At 39.1% G+C, this 19,599-nt stretch overlaps 1 protein-coding gene and 1 long non-coding RNA gene across 8 annotated transcripts in view; one reads left to right on the top strand and one right to left on the bottom strand.

Annotated features, from left to right (window-relative positions):
* The window catches only part of TBC1D31 (TBC1 domain family member 31), a 65,714-nt gene that overhangs the window by 17,182 nt on the left and 28,933 nt on the right, over positions 1-19,599 (top strand). For 6 of the 7 annotated variants that reach the window (XM_055545913.1, XM_055545906.1, XM_055545910.1 and 3 more), the window contains 4 exons: positions 4,717-4,868; positions 7,445-7,604; positions 10,101-10,301; positions 14,939-15,115. In XM_055545913.1, coding sequence (XP_055401888.1) covers positions 4,717-4,868; positions 7,445-7,604; positions 10,101-10,301; positions 14,939-15,115 — 690 coding nt within the window. The remainder of the gene's footprint in view (positions 1-4,716; positions 4,869-7,444; positions 7,605-10,100; positions 10,302-14,938; positions 15,116-19,599) is intronic. The other variant, XM_055545911.1, reaches the window with a different exon arrangement.
* On the bottom strand, positions 8,860-13,466 carry LOC129626654 (uncharacterized). The gene is made up of 3 exons (XR_008702115.1): positions 13,322-13,466; positions 10,501-10,587; positions 8,860-8,955 (listed from the first exon to the last, which is right to left on the bottom strand). It is a non-coding gene; the product is annotated as an uncharacterized LOC129626654 (long non-coding RNA).

The raw sequence follows: 19,599 nt of genomic DNA, 5'->3' as shown, positions 1-19,599 counted from the left end.
GACTGCAGGACACCAGGCTTCACTGTCCATCACCAGCTCCTCCTGGAGCTTGCTCAGGCTCATGTCCATCAAGTTGGTGATGCCATCCAACCATCTCATCCTCTGTCATCCCCTTCTCCTCCTGCCTTCAGTCTTTCCCAGCATTAGGGTCTTTTCCATTGAGTCAGTTCTTGGCATCAGGTGGCCAAAGTATTGGAGTTTCAGCTTCAGCATCAGTCCTTCCAATGAATATTCAGGACTGATTTCTTTTAGGATTGACTGGTTTGATATCCTTGCAGTCCGAGGGACTCTCGAGAGTCTTCTCCAACACCACGATTCAAAAGCATCAATTCTTTGGTGCTTAGATTTCTTTATGGTCCAACTCTCACATCCATAGATGACTACTGGAAAAACCATAGCTTTGACTAATGAACCTTTGTTGCAAAGTAGCAGCTGATGCTACTGATTTCTTGGAAACTTGAATTTAAGTCTAAGTCTTGAGTAGATTCACATGAATCATTTTTGACAAGCTATTCACCTTGTGTGTAAGATGGAAATAATAGTGCTTACCTCAGGGTTGGTTTCAAGATTGAATATAATAATCTGTGCAAAGCGCTTAGCACGAAGCTTGTGCATAGTAAGTGCTTATCACAAGTTAGCTGCAGCTGCTGCTGTTTCTATATTGCTGTTATTTTTGTTATCTATTATCCAGCTTTATAGGATTATTTCAGTGCAATTAGGTATCTTCTAAAAAGCTATAAGGTAACTGTATTCTTTTTCTTTTGAACTATATTAAATAGATGCATAATCCCTTATTAGCAACTCAAAAACCCAGATGTTTTTTAATAACTCATTTGGTGGCAGAATCTGATTGGAATTCATCTGGCAGCAGAATCTGAACTAAGTTGACCTGAGGCTGAAATATTAATATATTTGAGTATGGGGTGTCGCTCCAAGTCACTGAGCGTTCTACATAATGTTATAGAATATGCATTGTATTGGGCTTCCCTGGTGGCTCAGATGGTAAAGAATCTGCTCGCAATGTGGAAGACCCAGGTTTGATCCCTTTCTCAGATCATAAGTAGTTCTGAATTCTGGAACACTAAAGGTTTCAGATTAGAAACTATCAGTCGATAGTTTGACTTCAAAATGTTTTTAAAGAATTTACCATTCCATCCATTTTCCACTGATTTTTGTACCTAGCAGTAGTGGTAATTGATAGTAATAGATAGCAATACCACAGGGGGCTCAGTGGTAAAGAATCCACCTGCAGTGCAGGAGACGCAAGGAGACTTGGGTTCAATCCCTGGGTCAGGAAGATCCCCTGGAGGAGGAAATGGCAGTCCACTCCAGTATTGTTGCCTGGAAAATCTCTTGGACAGAGGAGCCTGTCTTGGACAGAGGCTACGGTCCATTGGGTCGCAAAGAGTCCAACACAACAACTAAACAGCAGCAGTAATAGATACCAATTGTTGAGTCCTTATTATGTACTTAACACTTTGTTTTGTTATTTTTAAGCTTAAATAATCCTGAAAGGTAGATACAATTATCCACATTTTATAGTTGGGGAAACTGCACTTCAGGAATATTAAGTAACTTGCCCAGTGTCACGTAGCTTATGAAAGAGGTGCAGTTCTGAGGTGAAGCTTGGTTTACTCTGAAGTGGCTCCATTATGCTCTCAGGTGAACCAATTACATTTCTTCGAATTAGAAAATTTTAATTCTTTTGTTGATACTAGGAGGTAGGACATTTAGCCCTGTTAGCTAGAGATTTTGGAATAAATCCTAAGATTTCTGATTACTGTGGTTCAGTATGTATCAGACAAGGTTTTGTGATGATGGCATCAGAGAACACTTAATAGTGTGTCACTAAGCTTAGTCTGCATATGCATGGGCACTCACTACATTTTAGCTGAATTGTACATTTCACTGTTAGCCTTCTCTAACTACTATCCTGAACTCTTTCAACTTTGAAAAGAATTCACATACCTCTCAAAAATGAATTGGGAAGCCTAGGATTTTCATATTTTGTAAGGAAAAGGCGCAGCCAGCCTTCATAAAGTATATTTTGTTAGTGCTCTTTAAGTTTTTTCTAAGCATTTTGTGTTTGTCAGGAGATGACACTGTCTAAATAATGACATGATTCATTAGGAACAATTTTATAATCATTAAAATCTGGCAATTAAAATTACAAATCCAGTAATGAATAATCATGTAGGCAATAATCTATCACAGCTATTCCTCAAAATAGCAGCTGATGCTTATTAACTTTTAAGCTTTTGCTTCTCCCAGTAGGAATAAACTTTATTACTTTTCTAGAAAAATACTGCTAATTATAATAAAAAGTTTAAGACACTTTTTTTGACATCAGATTGGAAACTGTTTTAATGCATTCATTATAGATTGTAATGTATACACTAACAGTTCTTTCTGTAAGACCTTCATATTACAAATCTTCTTAATATAATGGAACTGTTGGCAAAAGACCTACCAGATTGTCTTTGATAAAGGGAGCCCAGGACAAAAGTGAGGAGAAGCTGGATCAGGCAAGGGCCTCAGCATCTGATGTAGTTGAGCTAGCATCTGTTAGAGTCTTATAGCTGTGGTCCTTAGTAGATTGTTCTAATTAACCAGTATGTTCCACAGAACATTTTGTATGCATGTATGTATGTTTTTTAGCATTATTATCAAAAAAGAGATAATGTATTATATATAATATATATGTAAAAATATATATATACAATTCTCTAAAATGTTTATAGTAATGTTTTTAACTGTTAGAATCATTGCCTAACTATATATGTATACAATAGCTGGATGACAGTAATACAAATTAGTTGCAAGGCTGCCATATTTCATGTGGATGCTTTATTGACCCATTGTTTTTGTAACACTGGGGAAAGCCATGGTAGATGCCATGTTGATCCTTCTCTTTCTCTGGACATCTCTCTCACTACTGTGACGATGGTTACATCTAGATTCTGAATACTCAGACACTCTAGACCAGTGTTAGAGATGCTGAACACTTCATCCCCAAAGAATGTATTAATAGCACTCCCTCTGACACCAGTAAAATTGTGAAGATGTCAGAATAAAAGGTAAAAAATCCTTAAAGGTGCTCTGCCTCCTCAGTGAGTCCCTGCCCCTCTCTTTCCAACACAAAAACAGTCATATGTTTTAAAAATAATAAAGCTTGTAAAGACACAGTAGTAGACACAAGAAGATGTGTTCAGTATAAAGTGTTATAGTCAGTTCTAATGCGGTTAAGAAGGCTGATCTGGATGGAACCAAAGAACAAATACCTAGAACTCGACATAAACTGTCAAAGGTGAAGATGCATATACTATACAACTTAGTAAGAAAAAGGTTTGTTCATTCATTTATTCAACAAAAAACTGTTGCGCACCTTTACTAAGTTCTAGTCATTGTGCTTGCCACTGACCACACAAGAATAAGCAAGATAGACAGGACTTCTGCCCACTCAGAACCAACCAAGTATCTTCAGCTGCGAAGGATGTTGCGTCTCTTGCTCAGTTTTGTCCGCAGTGTTTGGGGTTCCATGCATCAGGTCTTAGGGTAGATTTCCTGTGGGCAGACGAGTGTATAAAGAAATTCTTCTGTGGTTCAGAGGAATAAAAGAGAAGACCAAAGCTGTATTGAGGGAAAAATAAAGGGAAAAAAGAATAAATAGCTAGAGCTGTAACTGTTAGCTGTTTGCAGGAATTTATTTTGAGGGGATAGCTAGGAATGCTTGTCCTTAGGGTACTGAATTTTTTTCATGTTCTTTGCTTCCTTTTCTACCTCCCTCTGTGTGTTTTACACAGATGGCACACAAAGTTCTATTTGAGGCCACTGAAATTTATGAGAAAATATTGGTCAATTTTAATAAAAATGTTACATTATTGACGTAAGCATTGCTTACTGCTTATGTAATAGAGAAATAGAAATTATGAGAATAAAATGACATTTTCAGCTTTTCCACCAATTTCAGTCTCAATTGTGCATTAAGTAAATTGCATCTCTAATAAAATGAGAATCCCTAATAAAATATAAAATCTCTAACATCATGTATTTGTTTTCAAGTTTTTACTTTTGCAAAAATGCTTAGCAAACATTTATACACATTTATCTTAAAGCATTTTGCTTTTTTTTCCTCAAACAATTAATCCTTAGAAGCAGATTGATTATTCAGAAGAAATATAAGACTGTTGAGATATATACAGTATCTTTAGTCAGTTTTTACTACCAGCAGGAGTGTATCACAGTTCCTTTTTCTATAGTTTAATATTTAATATTTTTAACATTTGGTTGTTAGTATTTAATACTAAGTTATATTAGTATATAACTTATAAATATACTATGTATATTTTGTGTATATGTATGGTTTGTGTTTTGTATAGTTTGTGCATTATTTTAAAGTAAATTTGATACACATAAAATGGTATCTTATTTTCATTTGAATCTTTTATAAGGTTAAATATTTAAGAATTGTTAGTATTTTATGAATAAACTTGTCATTTTAGTCACCTATTTTTTGTTTAAAGGAGTTTACCTTTTCTTTTGGTTTATAATAGTATATAAAATACCGGTTTTATCCCCTGGAATGTATTGTAAATGTATTTTCTCCAGTTTAAGAAAAAATAATTTTAAGAAAGAATTAACTACTTGTAAATTTTAAACTTAAAGAGGGTTAAATGATCCTTATATAAACAATAACTTTTTTTCCTCCCTTTTTAGGTTTTCTTTCTACCGTTAAGTAATACCATCCTCAGCTGTTTTAAAGATAATTCCATCTTCGCCTGGGAATGTGATACTCTTGTTTGCAAATATCAATTGCCAGCTCCACCTGAAAGCTCTAATATATTATACAAAGTGTTTGCCGTGACTAGGTAATATTCACTTTGAGACACTGAGGATTTTTAAGAAATTTAACTTCCAGTGAAATTTTGTAAATTTTCATTCAGTATTTTATTGTCATACGAGCAAAAGTTTCCTTTAAACTAAGATATGATCTCAGATATGGTATTAAGATTTTTACTTATTGTACACAAAAATATAAAAAGTATATGGAATCGTAAGGCTGGTATTCTCATTAGCTATAAGCATCAACTAATAGCCACTCCTGTCTTGTCTATAATTCTGCCTGTGTTTAGTCATGTACAACTCTTTGCGATCCCATAAACTGCCTGCCAGTCTCCTCTGTCTGTGGGGTTTTCCTGGCAAGAATACTGGAGTGGATTGCCATTTCCCCCTCCAGGGGATCGTCCCAACCCAGGGATCAAGCCTGTGTCTCCTGCACTGGCAGGCAGATTCTTTACCACTGGTAACTGTCTACTACTTCTGTACTGTGTTGTTGTAAAGCAAAGCCCAAGTGTATCATTTCATGCATAAATATTTCTGCGTGTATCCCTAAAGGATAGGACCCTTTTTGAAACACAGCTGTGGTACTATATTACACCTTTACAAATTCATAATACTATATCTAATTATTATTCATAGTTCATGATTGGTCTAATTAATCATTTTTGTGGTTGGTTGTTCAAGTTAGGAACAAAATAAGGTTCACACATGGCCTTGGTTGATATAGCTCTCTTTATATTTTCTTTGCAGTTAATTTGTTAAAGAACTGGTCATTTGTCCTGTAGTTTTCTATATTCTAGATTCTGCTTTTTACATCCCTGTGATGCTATTTAATGTGATCTTTTCTCATCTATATTTACTATGAACTGGTTATGTCATATTTCCTGTAAGTTGGAGGCTTGATCTGATCTGGTTTGATTTGGGAGCAAGAAGACATTGTAGGTGGTTGGTGTACTTTCATCTGGAGGGACACAGAACTCTTTCTTATGATGTTAGTGGTCATTGGTGATCATCACCTAGATGTCCTGTGTTGCATTGGAGGTTAGCAAAATGGAACTATTCTGTCTTTCCTTCTCCTTTATTAACCAGAACCCTCTCAAGAAAGAAGCTTCCTCTCATCAACTCTTTGGTTACTTTCCTGTACAGTTAGTAAAGGAAAAGCAGGATAAAATGCTTGATTTCTTCATCTTAAAAAAAAAAAAACCCTTTTCCCCCCAAATAATGGATTGTTTATTGGCATATTCAGAGGTGGCCATTGAAGGTCTTCTGTCTTTAATCTTTGTAAACTCATGGATTTAAGCATAGTTGACGTGGTTTGACTCATTAAAATTATTATTCTTAGTGATGCTCTGGTTCTCTCATCTTTGACCAGTGAGATTATCTTCAGGTCGACTCTGAACCCTCTTGATACAACCCTTTGTCTATGACGTGTGTGTGTTAGTTGCTCAGTCATGTCTGACTCTTTGCAATGCCATGGACTGGAGCCCGCCAGGCTCCTCTACCCATGGAATTCTCCAGGCAAGAATATTGTAGTGTTGCCATTCCCTTCTCCAGGGGATCTTCCTGACCCAGGGATTGAACCCATGTCTCCTGTGTCTTTGCAGGCAGATTCTTGATCACTGAGCTACCAGGGAAGCCCTTTTACAGGTTACTGCAATATAATAGCTTTCTTACTTTGTGTATTTTTAATCTCATTTCCTAAACTCAGTCTCTGCAAAGCAGCTAGAGTGGTCTTCTTAAATCATTAAATCATTCCCCTGTCCAACTCCCTTGAAAGGCTTTACATTGCTCTTAGGAAAGTCCAACTCCCCGCCATATCCCCTGAGGTCTTTTGTCCTCTGGTCTTGGCTTCCCTCCCTTTTGTCATCTTATTTCCTTCCCCATCTAATTTAAGTGTTCAGCCACACTTGAATATTGCTTCTCATTCTTCCTTATATACTAACCTTATTCCTGTCTCAACATTTTTGTATTGGCCAATCAGCAATACTGACAAGCATGGAATTCTTCCTCCAGGTCACCCTGTGACTGGCCCATTCACATCATTCTTGCAGTAGATCTCCTTCCTTTCCCAGCTCTGTAACATCACTTGTTTAAATTAATAAACATTAAGAATTAATTTCCTCAGGTGCTAGCCACATTTTAGTTCTCGGTAATCACACATGGCTAATCGTGACTATTTTGGTTCTTGCTGTTTGGGTTTTTGTTTATTTATTTTTGGCTGCATTTGGTCTTTTCTGCTGGGCGCAGGCTTTCTCTAGTTGTGGCGAGTGGGGGCTACTCTTCCTTGTAGTGCGCAAGCTTCTCACTGGTGGGCTCTCCTGTTGTGACATGTGGGCCCAGCAGTTGTGGCTCTCAGGCTCTAGAGCGAGGGCTCAGTAGTTGTGGTGCATGGGCTTAGTGGCCCACAGCATGTGGAATCTTCCGCACTCAGGGATGGAACCTGTGGCCTCTGCATCAGATTCTTATCCACTGTATCACCAGGGAAGTCCAGTAGTGACATTTTTGGACAGCATAGGTGAGAACATTTCCATCATGATACTGGATCAAGTTGGATAGTGCCGCTATAAATAATTAATCCAGTCTTTTTTACCTGTCTGTTCTGCAGGGATGGCCGAATCCTGGCTGCGGGAGGCAAATCAAATCACATTCATCTGTGGTGCTTGGAAGCTAAACAGCTATTTAGAATTATCCAGATGCCCACCAAAGTTCGTGCCATTCGCCATCTCGAATTTCTTCCTGATAGTTTTGATGCTGGTTCTAATCAGGTTAGTAACATAAAGGTTAGTAATGTGGTACTTTTTTGGAAAAATCATATCAATTTCTGCACTATATGCTCTCATTTAACTTATGGCAGCCTGATTGTTTCAAGGATTTGAAATTGCCAAAAACTTGTTCAGTTCAGTTCAGTTCAGTCACTCAGTCGTGTCCGACTCTAACTTGTTAAGAGTCTAAAACTGAAAGAATGGAAAACATCTTAGTTTCTATATATTAATGATAATTAATTCCTAAAATAAGTATACAGATTTTAGGGATAATTTACCCTTTTCCCTAAAATCTGTATACTTTATATCTTACTCCGGTTTACAGGGTGATGAAGTGTGCTATTTTTTTAATTTGATCCTTAAAGAATTCTTTGAGCATAGGCAGGAAATGTTTCACAGACTGTGACATGAAACTAAGTGACTTGTCAACACTGCTGTTACAAGGATTAAAAGTAGGACTAGAATGGAAATTTCCTTGCCTTTTTGTTGTGCTGTGTTTTATCTACCATAACAGGTTGTCTCGAGCCTATGAAACGTGTTTTCTTTCTATTTAGCCTTAGTTTACAAAGTGCTTCCCTTCCACACACCCTTTTTCTTTTTAATAGTTTAATAGTTGGGCAATTGAACCTTAACTTCTTTATTTTAAATTATCTTGGGTCTTGCCATTAACAAATTTTATATGTGTGTTTTATGTATATATGTATGTGTATGTGTGTGTGTGTATTTATCATATCTATTTTAAGTTTTCTGAGTAGATAATGCTTTCACATGGTTGAAAACACTAAAAAAAAAGGCATAAAGTGAACTCTTCCTTTTCTGTCTCATTTGCCCCGTTACTCACTCTCCAAAACCACTGCTGTTATATAACCTTATATTTTTCCCATTTTGCATTTTTTTTCTTTACTTAGTTTACCTTGAAGATTATCCTATATCAGTACAAAACTTCATTCTTTTTTACAGCTGTATCAATTTTTTTAACCAGTCCTTTATTATTGGGCACTCAACCTGTTTTTAGTTCTCTTCTAGCACAAGTAATACTGCACTGCATCACTTTTGCACATGTCACTTCACACATCCTGTCTGCAGGGAAAAATAAAATCCCAGAGTTAAGTAGTGGCACCAGCATTATGTGCATCTGTAGTTTTGATAGATCTTGCCTTCCAGAGAAGTGCCGTCAACTGAATGAGGGGATTCCTTCCATGTGACCAACAGAAAAGCATGCTTTTTAGATTGTCACCTTCAAATTGCCTCCAGCTACCTCCAAACTGTAGGCTTTCACATAACAAGGGATGTCAGTGCTTCACAGAATCACCTGGTGACGCTGCCTGCCAGCCCCTGGCCCCGGGGAAAGAGCCTGTAGACGAAGCAGCAGAGGGGTTTATTGTTTTATGCATTTAAGCTTTTTTAGTACATGTTTTTAATTTTTAAAGTTGTATGAGTTACAGCTGTTTTTTTCCCCCTTAAATGACTAGCTTCCTTTGGACTTCCTCCCACCCCAACACTGTCCTTTTTTGCAGCTCACAGACTTTCTCCCTCCACAACCCAAATGCTGGTTACAACAGCGAGGTCACAGGTTTGTGTGGGGCAGCAGGACAGCTGTCAGCTCTGCTCAAGCTGAGGATGGAGAAGGGAAACAAGCCCTCCAGCCTTCCCGCTTCTGCCAGCCAGTGTGGAGTCAAAGTGGAGAACCGTACTCCTCTCTCCTTCCCCTGGAGGGGTTGGTGGAGATAGGCCTGCCTGGGTGGGAAGGGAAGAGGCTCCGGTGGCCTTTCTGTAATCTCCTAGGAGAGGCTCCTTACTGGTTCTGGTTAAGGCTAGGCTTATCTGGACCTGAACTGGGCAAATCTGCGTGAGCCGTGATCAGGGATTTTAAATAAACATCGTGGCTCTCTGCGAGTATGGTCTCCTCTGATTGTCCTCCACCCCGCCACTGCATGCCCCCCAAGAGAGAACATATGTAAATACACACATGTGTAAGTGTGTAGTTTGACTTTTTAAAACTGAGGTGTAATTGACATAGAACATGTTAGTTTCGGGGCTTCCCTCATAGCTCAGTTGGTAAAGAATCTGCCTGCAATGCAGGAAGACCCTGGTTCAATTCCTGGCTTGGGAAGATCCACTGGAGAAGGGATAAGCTACCCCCTCCAATATTCGTGGGCTTCCCTTGTGGCTCAGCTGGTAAAGAATCCGCCTGCAATGTAGGAAACCTGGGTTCGATGTCTGGGTTGGGAAGATTCCCCTGGAGAAGGGAAAGGCTACGCACTCCAGTATTCTGGCCTGGAGAATTCCATGGGCTGTATAGTCCATGGGGTCACAAAGAGTCAGACAGGACTGAGCACCTTCACTTTCACTTTCATGTTAGTTTCAGGTGTATAACATGATGACTTAGTATTTGTATGTATATATTGTAAAATGATCACCATAATAAGTCAAGTTAACATCTGAGACTTGAAGTTTAAATGTTTTAGGAACTCACATGTTGTTTCTCTCTACTCTTAGGTTCTTGGAGTGCTAAGTCAGGATGGTATTATGAGATTTATTAATATACAGACTTGTAAACTTCTCTTTGAAATTGGGAGCCTTGATGATGGAATTAGCTCATCAGTAATTAGCCCACATGGACGGTACATTGCATCTATTATGGAAAATGGCAGTCTGAACATATACTCAGTTCAGACTTTAACGAAAGAAATAAATAAGGTATGTTATCAAGTAAACTTAGCTTTTTTCTTTTAAGATTTAAATGTTGTATCATCAAAAGTAAAAGCTCTGTTACAATTTTGTAACTTCCAAGTAAAAGCTCTGTTACAATTTTGTAACTTCCTCGCACCATTATCCCTTTTTCTGGATGTGTTTTTTCGCTCTTACTCCCAAAGCCACATCTCCAGACTGTGCTCACCTATGCTCCATTCTTACACTGCTGCCTTTGTCAAAGGCCTCTGTTTGTTGTCTCTGTCCCACTCGAGGTACCTCTCTGATCTGTTTCCTGCAAAAGGTCCGCAATCCCAGTCTGTTCATTTTTTTCTCTTTCTTCCCCTCTTGCTGTCTAGATACCGTGGAGCACCTATGACTGTATCTATTCCTCTGTTTCCCGAATTGAGTCAATACTAAGTCATGAACTCCTTGAATCTGAAATGTCTATACGTGGGCCACCTGTTCGCCATCTCGGCCATCCTTGTATTGGTGCTCACTGACTGCTCTCGAAAAATAGTAATCTTGATAAATATACCTAAACTCAGAGCCCTCGGTGCCTGCTCCTCCTCATCAATCATCTTCCACATTCCATTTTTCTAAAATAAGACTTTCATCATCTAAAATAATGCTGTTCTTGTGGCCTCCCTTCCTTTGCCTCTTGCATTAAATCCACTCTTCTGCCTGCCTCTAGGTCTTCTCTGTCTTGTCTTCTCTACCTAGCGTGTTTCCCTGTGCTTTCTACTTCTCTTACTGTCCCTTGTAGACACCGTGCGCGTTTCTACATCTGTTGTTACCCTGCACATTTCATCTGAAATATATTTCCCACTTCTCTTACACTAATGTAGAATTTCTCCAGCTTGTTGCATCAAATAACAAAGCAAGTTTTACTTTAGATTGTTTCCTTCTCTTTTCTGGGGTGGGGAGGGGAATATTTTTAAGAAAGAAATTATTTATTTTTAATTGGAGGATAATTCCTCTACAATGTTGTGTTGGTTTCTGCCATACATCAACGTGAATCTGCCGTAGATAACACCTGTGTCCCCTCCCTCTTGACCGTCCCTCCCACCTCCCACCCCGTGTCACCCCTCTAGGACACCACAGAGCTCCGGGTTGAGCTCCCGGTGTTGGTGTCATAGAGTAAATTCGCACTGGCTATTTTACATGTGGTAATGCACATGTTTCAATGCTGTTATCTCAATTTGTCCCACCCTCTCCTTTCCCCGTTGTGTCCACAAGCCTGTTCTCAATGTCTGAGTCTCTGTTGCCCTACAAATGAGTTCATCAGTAAGAAGTTCTTATTACAGAGAAAAAGGAAAAGATACAGATAAGCAAATAATTCAATAAGTCTAACCATTCTCAGATGATTTTGAAATGTATGCCTACCAAGTATTTTTTTCTATGTGTGTAAATGTATACAGTCAACCTGCATATTCACAGATTCTATTTGTGAATCTGTCTGCTGGTGAAATTCAGTTTTCAGTAACTCAGCATTGTGTCAACTCTGTAAAACGTAACTACCGCAAATAATGAGAATTGTGTGTATGTGTCGTGTGCACATGTGAATACATTTTCTTTAAACATATGGAATTATACTCTACTATTCTTGCAGACTTAAAAAATTCTAATAACATTATTTGCACTTAATAAGAATTGTTAGCCTGCTGCTGCTGCTAAGTCGCTTCAGTTGTGTCCGACTCTGTGCGACCCCATAGACGGCAGCCCACTAGGCTCTGCCATCCCTGGGATTCTCCAGGCAAGAACACTGGAGTGGGTTGTCATTTCCTTCTCCAATGCATGAAAGTGAAAAGTAAAACTGAAGTTGCTCAGTCGTGTCTGACTCTTAGCGACCCCACAGACGGCAGCCCACCAGGCTCCGCCGTCCCTGGGATTCTCCAGGCAAGAACACTGGAGTGGGTTGTCATTTCCTCCTCCAATGCAGGAAAGTGAAAAGTAAAACTGAAGTTGCTCAGTCGTGTCTGACTCTTAGCGACCCCACAGATGGCAGCCCACCAGGCTCCGCCGTCCCTGGGATTCTCCAGGCAAGAACACTGGAGTGGGTTGCCATTTCCTTCTCCAATGCAGGAAAGTGAAAAGTGAAAGTGAAGTCGCTCAGTCGTGTCCGACCCTTAGCGACCCCATGGACTGCAGCCTTCCAGGCTCCTCCATCCATGGGATTTTCCAGGCAAGAGTACTGGAGTGGGGGTGCCATTGCCTTCTCTGATATAAGAGCTAGATAAATGTTATTAACAGAAAGAGAGATCTGAGAAAAACCAAGATAAGCATGTCATTGGCTTCCTCTCTGTTATTTGTTAAGCAAATTGAGATCAAATTGATGAAAAGCTAGCTTATAACAGAAGTAGGATTTTTTTTTTGACATATTACCACCACCACCAGTGTCTCTATGGCTATTCCAGGCTTACAAAATGCCCAGGTTTATACAAAACTTATTAACCATGTCCCATTCCTTCAAGTCCTATTTTCTTGCCATTGAAGAATTTCTGGTATTCTGCTGATAATAAGTAAGCTAATTCCTATTTCTGTGCTGAAGTTTCAACACTCCTGAGGTGTGGCAATTCAGATCCTATCTCAGGCTCCACCTTTTGCGAGATTCTTTTATGCAAGATCTATGAAAAATGTGGCACTAGAATTAGTATTTTAATAATGATTTAGAAGAATAGACTGAGGTTGGAAGATAGTTCAAGGATATTAAAGATGGATAGTATTCAGAAGTCAGACTACTATTAATTATATTTCATAGACAAAGAATTGAATCCGAGTAAGTAGTTGCTGTACTTTTTCTTTAGTCAGAGCTATTGCTACTATATTTTGCATTATTCTTATATTCTTTCAGATGTGAATAAATAATAATGTATCCCAGAAAACCACTATTTAAAAAACCCCTTACTGATACAGTTAAAACTTTAAATAGTTTTCATAATAATTTTAAAACAAAAGTACAATAGTGCCGTATATATTATTGCGTTACCTACTCTTATACACGTCATAATGTTACATGTCATACATACTGCAGTTGACAGTAGGGTCTCCTGTGCTGCTGCTAAGTCGCTTCAGTCGTGTCCGACTCCTAGCGACCCCATGGACTGCAGCCCACCAGGCCCCTCCGTCCATGGGATTTTCCAGGCAAGAGTACTGGAGTGGGTTGCCATTGCCTTCTCCGAGGGTCTCCTGTAATAGGTGCAAATTTCAAAAACAAGGGCTTCCCAGGTGGCTCAATGGTAGAGAATCCACCTCCCAATGCAGGAGACATGGGTTTGATTTCTGGTTCGTGAAGACCTCCTGGAGAAAGAAATGGCACCCCACTCCATTATTATTGTCAGGAAAATCCCATGGACATAGGAGCCTGGTGGGCTACAGCCCATGGGCTCATGAAAAGAGTCAAACACAAGTTAGCAACTAAGTGAACAACTGCTGTTCCTTCAAAAGCAGAAGTCCTAAACTTTTGAAGGCAACATGAGAAAAAGTTTTGTTTGAAACCTCAAAGTAGTCTATTTATAGTCTGTTATTTAAAAAGAGTCAGAATGTTTGCCTTGTTCTACTTATTTCTTTTGCCGGTGAGGGAGGAGGAGGTCAAAAAAGTTTGGTTTCTGCGTCAAAGAGCTTTCCCAGAATGGTGATTGATTTCCATTGTATGTCATCATGGAAGCACAGTGTTCTGGCTTTCATGACAGCTTGATTCAAGGTAATGGATATAATTTGTGTTTTTTGAAAATCTAATATGTTCGTTCATTTGGACTTTTGGGGTTTTCCTTGTGTTCTCATATAAGAGGCATTGCCACTTTGACTTCAAGAAAAAATTATTTAAAAAACACAAATCCATCTGTCTTTGATCTGGGTCTGGGCTAATTACTAAGGAAACACTCGGCCATAATGGTCTCAAACATTTAAACACCCTGTGAAAGTCAGTGTACTTTAATCATGTTTGGAACTCAGAAAGCCAGAGGTACTTTACCTGCTCATTTCCTTTGAACAAGGATGATCGTTTTATTTCAAAGAAAGTGTTATTCATAAAGGAACTGTCTTAGTCAAGTAAGTTGAAGTTGTTGGAGGCTTATCTTCCTATTTGACAAGCCCCATCAAAATGAGGGTTTGGCGTCTAGGCCATGCTATCCGCGCACGGCCTCTGAAGCTGTCGATGCAGTTGAGGGACCGAGCCATCTCCATGTAAGTTAGAAAATGTAACCGAGGACAGAGGCAGGGGTGCTGGCTGTCAGGGGAAAGTCACGTGACAGTTTCCCTCAAAAGAAATTTCACTGGAGCCCAAAGAATACTAGGGTGCTTCTGTCAGCCTTTTAGAGGGCCATGGGCTACAGATTACTACTGTACTACGAACTTCTATTGTGCAAGCATAAAAGATGGATTGATGCTGTATGACTTAAGGCCAGCCTTCAAGGAATCATTCAGTTCTATTTATCTTTGTTCATCAAGATCTTTATTGTGTTCTCAAAGGAATTTGGCAGAAATTTGCTTTGACTCATTAGTCAACAAGGAAACATTCTTGGACACTTTATTTATACTTTTTGTATCAAGGCACAGTATTAAATTGACCAAAATAAAAATTAAATACTATGTTTGCAGGTCTGTTTTCTAAAGATAGCCACTGGATTTTTTTTCCTCCCTTTTAGCCACCTCCTCCTTTAGTGAAAGTGATTGAGGATTTGCCTAAGAAGAAAGGGAATTCTGGTGATCTTAAGGTGAAAGTCACATCAGGAAGAGTACAGCGGCCAGCAAAATCAAGGGAAAGCAAAATACAGACCAGAATATTGAAACAAGACCTGACAGGCAGTCTTGAAAAGAAAGAGGTAAGAATGTATTAAACTTTTCATTTGTCACAACTCTGCTGTAAACAGGTCTCATGATTCCTAGTCCATTATCGTTCTTCCTTCTCTTAAGAATTAAAAGGAAAATTTTAGAAAAGCAGCAAGTTGTAACTGAAATTATAACATGCCTTTTAAAACTTAATATAAAATTTAAAAGCCTTTTTAATATAAAATTAATGCATACTGTTTTTTTAAGTCAAACAGTATAGAATTTCACTGTCCAGTATGGTAGCCACTAGTCACAGGTGGCTGGACTGATGTGAAATGTGGTGTATGTGTGAAGTACACATCAGACACTGAAATTTTATTATGAGCAAAAGTAAAATATTTTAAAAATTGAAGTATAGCTCATTTACAGTTTTATATTAGTACAGAATAGTGATTCCCAGTATTTTTATAGATTATACTCCATTTAAAGCTATTGTAAAATATTAGCTATATTCTCTGTGCTGTATATCTTGTTATATATCTATACTATTATATATATAACAAGCTTATTATATATAGTAGTTTGTACTTAATTTCCTACCCCTAAAGAAGGAAAAGCATCATATTAATTAATAATACTATGCTGATTGTATTTTCAAATGATAAAATTTTTATTACATTGGGTTAAATTATTAAATTTAATTTTTACCTGCTGCTTGTGACTTTTTTAACATGGTTCCTAGAAGAATTAAAATTACATTTGTCTCTTGGATTAACAGTTATCTGTCATAGAAGGCTGTAAAGGGACAAAACCCAAAAGTATACTTTTCTTTCTCCCTGTGCCCTAGCCCACTCTTCATTGCACTCCCCAGAGGTGATCATCGTTAATAATTGTTCATCTTTCAGAAATTTTCTGTGTATGAATATATACATATATACCTGTGTCTGTTACCTTTAAATTTTTTTTAATAAATGGAGTCACACCACATTACTGTTTTATAACTTGCTCTTATCATTTAACAGATTGACTATATTAGTGCAGGTAGTGCTACAGCAGTTAAAAATATTTGCATAGTATTGCATTTATGGATATACATTAATTTATCTCACTAGAACTCTGCTCACTGGCATTTAGGTTGTAATATTACTCTTCTGTTAATACATTCTGTGATGCAGTGGCTGTTCTTTGAACATTTGCACAAACATGTCTGTAGAAGAATTTTTAAGAGCATGTGCATAAAAATTTTCACAGTAGCCAAATTGTTCTTCAGAATTTGTGTGTGTGTGATTTATTCAAGAAAAACTTAGAAGCAACCAAAATGTCCACCATTAGGTAACTAATCAATATAAATTATGGTAGAGTTTTATAGTAGAAATCTAAGAATATTTAAGAGGAAAGGGAAATGATTGTAGTATGTTAAATATAAAAAGCAAGCTACAAGAACTATATGTTTGGTTATCTGTGTGGTTAGTCACTCAGTCATGTCCAACTCTGCGACCCCATGGACTGTAGCCTGCCAGGCTCCTCTGTCCATGGCGATTCTCGAGGCCAGAATACTGGAGTGGGTTGCCATGCCCTCCTCCAGGGAATCTTCCCAACCCAGGGATTGAACCCAGGTCTTCCATACTGCAGGCCAATTCTTTACCATTTGAGCCACTTTTAAAAAGATAAGGGTACTTATGTATTATTTTTAAAACTCTATAGGAAAGACTGAGTTACTAATAGAATTACCTATTTCAGTCAGTTTTATTATCTTCTTTATAATTTTTTTTTGTATTTTCCTTATTTTCTGGAATTGAAAATATCAACAATTGAGAAGCTGGTAGCATTTTCAGGAATTTTTAAAACTTTTTATTAACAGTAAATCAATCAGTCACATACATATAAATGGAGAGCTCAGTACATTTTTACAGACTGAATACACCTGCAGTGTCAGCACCCAGATCAAAAAATGGACCTTTCCCCACAGCCTCGAAGGCCCTCCACTTCTCCCCTCCAGGCACGTCGCCCCTTACCCCAAGGATAACTATCTCCTGTCTTTTAACACCTTAGATTAGTTCTGTCCCTTTTGTGCCTGTGGTCATTGGATCATTTAGTTGGTACCCTTTTGTGTCTGGCTTCTTTTTATCTGAAAGATCCATGTGGTCATAAACCATTCTATACCTGTATAGAATTCCCTGGTATGAATAAGCCATGCTTTATCCATTCTGCTGTTGGTAGGCATCTGAGTAGTTTTCTAGGTTTTTTTTTTGCTATTAGAAACAGTGTTACTGTGAACATGCTAGTGCATCTTTGGTGAACATAAGGATGTGTCTCTTGTTGGGTATAAACCTAGGGATGGAATTCCTGGCTTATGGGCTCTGCATATGTTCAGCTTTAGTAAATACTGTCAGAGTTTCCCAGGTGGTTGATTTAAACAATCCATATTCTCACCATGAGGTATTTGAGGTTTCTAGTCGCTTCATGTTCTTACCAACTGTTGGTGTTTTTCACGTTAATTTTCACAGCCTCTTTTCTGCTATAAGCAGTTTTAAAAAGTGAAGCTTGCATCAAAAGAGGAATGTGTAAAGTGTTGTCTACCAGGGAAATCCAGTAGAAACTCAGTGCTCAGGGTTTTTACTGGAAGCTGGTTATAGGCACCCCCTGTGTAGTACATTGCAAAACTCCACACGAGGACCCACACGGAAAGCTTAAGCCACGCTGTACGGGTTAGGCACAATGAGCTGCTCCCACTGGCTCTGAGGAGGGTGGAAACTTCCTGAAAACCCAGGTATATGGACACCAGACAAGGGCCAACCTGTAGGCCTTTTTAAGGGTAGCAGTCTCAGACCTGCCACGTGAAATCTCTTCTGGACCTAGTCATATCCACATTAAGAGATAGAGTGTTATCAGTAGCTTTGGAGTCCCCTGTGTGCTTGTCCCCAATCACATTTTTCTCCCTGTCCCACAGATGTAACCATTGTCCCTACTTCTGCATTAATTATGTCCTTGGTTTTCTTTATAGTTTTATCACTTCTACAATGTAGCCCTAAACAAAATATTGCCTAGTTTAAGTAGCAGGCACAAAGCTAGCTGTGTAAAGAATGGGGAATATTGACCCTATGAGTTGAATGCAGTAGTGAGAAAAGGAGCTGAAAGGTATACCTGAGACATAGTCTGGCTTGAGCTTTCCTGAAAGTTTGCAGGAGCGTTTCCTGGGAAAACGAGTGGGCCTGGTCATGACTGACTTCTGGGAAATAAAAGTGACGCACAATCAGGGCATCTGGCCGCACTCGGTCTGGATTACAGGTGGAAGGTCCACAGAAATGTGTCAGAGAGCAGGCGGCTTCTAAAAACCCGTGTGTGTGCGCTAAGTCACTTCAGTCGTGTCCGCCTCTGGACTGTAGCCCGCCAGGCTTCTCTGTCCATGGGATTCTCCAGACAAGAATACTGAAGTGAGTTGCTATCTTCTCCTCCAGGGGATCTTCCTGACCCAGAGACTGAACCCAAGTTTCTTACGTCTCCTGCATTAACAGGCAGGTTCTTTACCACTAGCACCACCTTGGAAACCCTTAGCCAGCTCTAAATGGTGGGTCAAAGTAGGTCCTTTCTATGGGTGAAATGCATGTGCTCAGCTAATCATGGCTTCAGGACACAGCAAGGAAGTAGGGACTTCATCCGCTCACGGTTGAGACGAGAGGATGAAACTCAGGCCGGTTCATCCGGGCACCTGCCCTTTGTTTAAAGAGGCTTCAGTGCAGCAGGGGTCTCGGTGATGATAGCAGTGAACATGTCTCTCATGGATCGCGGTGCTCCAGTCTGGGCTACTTGCCCTCGGCGTCTGGTCCGTGGCTCTCAAATGCGGACTCTTCATTCACTGTTATCTCAGGCTGTCCCTCACCTCCCTCTTACACTGGATTACCTGTTTCTTATGGTAAAAAATGCACTGAACTAAGTCAGAAAATCTGGCTTTGAGTCTTGAACCAACACTTAACAGATCTGTGACCTTGAGCAAGTTGGGGAGCTTCTACTGACCTTTCCATTTCCTCAAAGAAAGGAAGCCAGATGGTCTCTTGTGCTTTGTATGGTTAAGCTTAAACGAGATACTCTATACATATGGGTTTATGATTCTTAAATCTACAAAATATTTTCCCATTAAGATAAAAATTGAATTAAAAATAAAAGTGAAAAAAAAGAGAGCAAGAGAAGGAGGAAGATATTAGAATGGATTGTTCATGCTACAGGGATTAACAAATGGCAGCCCATGGACCCAAGCTAAGGGGTCCTTAGCTTGAGTGCTGGGACCCCTGGCTGCTCAAGCTAAGGATGAAGTGGAAGTCTCTCAGTCATGTCCGACTCTCTGCGACCCCATGGACTACACAGTCTATGAAATTCTCTAGGCTAGAATACTGGAGTGGGTAGCTTTTCCCTTCTCCAGGAGATCTTTCCAACCCAGGGATCGAGCCCAGGTCTCCCGTATTGCAGACAGATTCTTTACCAGCTGAGCCACAAGGGAAGCCCAAGAATACTGGAGTGGGTAGCCTATCCCTTCTCCAGC

Source organism: Bubalus kerabau, chromosome 14, assembly GCF_029407905.1.
Source record: "Bubalus kerabau isolate K-KA32 ecotype Philippines breed swamp buffalo chromosome 14, PCC_UOA_SB_1v2, whole genome shotgun sequence".
In the NCBI taxonomy this organism is placed as follows: Eukaryota; Metazoa; Chordata; class Mammalia; order Artiodactyla; family Bovidae; genus Bubalus; species Bubalus kerabau.
The sequence above is the reverse complement of the archived record's forward strand: the minus strand, read 5'-3'. Positions and strand labels throughout refer to the sequence as shown.